We start from the raw sequence: 2525 nt of genomic DNA, 5'->3' as shown, positions 1-2525 counted from the left end.
TACATCATGTTGTTGGCAAGAGCATTGGTGTTCTGGTACTGTGGCCAGTTGGTCAAGGTAAACAATCCACCGCTGTTAGGATTCAAGGTATTGGCGAACGCAATAAACGCGTTACGGTAGATCAAGGATCCTGATCCAGTGACGAAATACTGCCAAATAATGTCATTAGCGTGGAACGTACCGACAATTGGGAGGCCCTGTAGTTGCTGGGAGTTAAAGGTGTATCTAGTAACATCTGAAGTGTGGTTCAACAAAAATCTTCTTGGGGCTTGGAATTTGAAATCACCAAGTAAAGCAGAAATTCTCTTATACTGAGGCGTCAACGCATTCAATGTACCGGTGTTAAATGGAGAACCTTGAGTGACATCCTGTGGATACAAAGTCAATATTTCAGCCAACTGGGAGGAAGACATTCCTGGAAACAGATTAAGAATGAAAGTCGACAATTCTGCTTCAGTGGTCACGTTCAAGCTGGCGAGAGAGAAAATAGTCCCTTCATCGTTTTGGTCACCGATGATGTATGGAATCCTCGCATACTTGCCATCGGCAACCATCTGCATCAGATTGTAGGGAATAAAGCCACCGTCCGGTCTTGGAGAGTAGGATAATTGGAAGGCTTCATAAGAAAGCATACCAGGGACAGAGTTACTCGCTGCTTGCATGTCGGCGTAAGAAAGACCTCTCAAGCACGCCAATTTGTCGGAGGCAGTACCGCAGCCAGCAGCATTGGCAACGGAGTCGAAGATCAGCTGTGGAAATTCCGCATCAATGTCTCCAGCTACCAGAAGAGACCCGGATTGCATGATAGCAGCTCTGAATAATGGCTTGCCTTTGTAGGTGTTGTCACCGCCATTACCAATCATTTGGTGGGCCACGGAAACGGACCCAGCCGATTCACCGAAGATGGTGACCTTGCTTGGATCACCACCAAACGCAGCAATATTGTCGGCAACCCATTGTAACCCAAGTCTCTGGTCCAAAAGACCGGCATTACCACTACCCTCGGCCTTGATCTCCTTTCCTCCCAAGAATCCAAAAGCAGCGAGTCTGTAGTTGATAGAGACATAGATGAAATCCTGGCCCTGGAGAGTCCCCTGCGCCATCAACTGTTGCGGTAAGTAAGTGTTGGAGCCACCAAGTTCGAAACCACCGCCGAAAATCCAGAACATCACTGGTAACTTGGCGGTAGAAGAGAGACCTCTCTTTCTGTACACATTGAGAGTCAAGCAGTCCTCAGATTGAGGGATACTCGCGTTGAACAATGGGGTTTGCATTACCAAGTTCAAAGCATCCTGGGGCAATGAACCGAAGATTCCCAACTCCCCAGTAACTGGGTTCGCCTGAGGACATGATGGGCCGTAGGCCAGAGCCTGGAAACCGTTCAAGCTCCCGGTGTATGGCTGGGGTGGTTTGAATCTCAACGGTCCGACCGGCGGAGCCGCAAATGGGATACCCAAATAAGATTCAAGGTTGTTGAGAAGTTCGTAGTTACCGGTGATGATGTCTCCATCGGGTAACGTAATTTGAGGGCCCAGCAGACCGTGGACGGATGACGTTAACGCCAAAAGTTGAAGGGCTAATCCCAAATTGGCCAAAACTGATTTCATTTTGTAGGTAATATTTTTTTTATTTTTTTTTTTAGTGCTTTTCTATTTCATGAGATTGGTTTTGAGAGGAATGGAAGCAAGTTTTATACCCTTTTTGAAGCTTTGGTGGTATCAGCATTTAACGGGTTTAACGCAAGCATGTTCCGTGGTAGGGTGGATGTTAGCCTACATCGGGTAAGCAACTTTCACGGGCCTACCTACCGTTGTGTGCATTGTTATTTACCAGCTTTGTAGCTACTGATCATAAGTACAATAATGTAAACCAGCACTCGTAAAATTAACGAAACAGGTAAGGATATCGTGGATGGGTTTCTCAATTTTGCTTGGGCAAGCTTCTCATAAAATAATTCTTCACGTTTGGCTTGATTATTGACAGAGGGTATAGCTTGTTTTCAGGTATGATTTCTGTTGCCATATTCTGGGTTATGATGGAGGTCTTTACCCCTCAAAAACATGCATGAACGTACATGCGTTTAGAGAATTGTGGTCATCCGCGTGCACCCTGGAGTTGGTCTAAAGTTATAGTGTCAGAGACGCCGTAAAGGGAAATCAGACACTGGGGAAAGCGATTCGAAACTCCCACGGCGCGCGGAAAGTTCTCATGGGGCTACAGTCTATCTTCATATGCCATTCAAGTCAGCAAGAAACCTTGTGTTCTTGGCACTATTTCCTAACATTATAAGCTTTTTCATAGTACCGTTTCGCTTGTATCTCCATTAACTCCTGCATAAGCTTTAGCATATATAGAGGATTGAAGGTACAAGACATAGACATTTGCGGTATATATAAGACTTTAGCGGTGCCAGCTTTGACTGACCCAGTTACTAATATAGTAAGTGCAGAGCCACTTGCGAACGTGGCGTATAGCATCTTCCATTCACAGACAGGATAAGCTGCAGTAGCAATCCCCGCATCCTG

At 45.9% G+C, this 2525-nt stretch overlaps 1 protein-coding gene across 1 annotated transcript; it reads right to left on the bottom strand.

Moving 5' to 3' along the window:
• BABINDRAFT_163554 (uncharacterized protein) lies at nt 1–1621 on the bottom strand (the record flags this gene model as incomplete). Its single annotated transcript, XM_019129977.1, has 1 exon — nt 1–1621. A coding segment is annotated over exon 1 (1607 nt), but the record flags the coding sequence as incomplete, so codon positions are not given.
• Between the last annotated feature and the right edge of the window lie 904 nt (nt 1622–2525).

This window comes from Babjeviella inositovora, assembly GCF_001661335.1.
Source record: "Babjeviella inositovora NRRL Y-12698 unplaced genomic scaffold BABINscaffold_15, whole genome shotgun sequence".
NCBI lineage: Eukaryota > Fungi > Ascomycota > Pichiomycetes > Serinales > Babjeviella > Babjeviella inositovora.
This window is presented reverse-complemented; position numbering and strand designations above follow the sequence as displayed.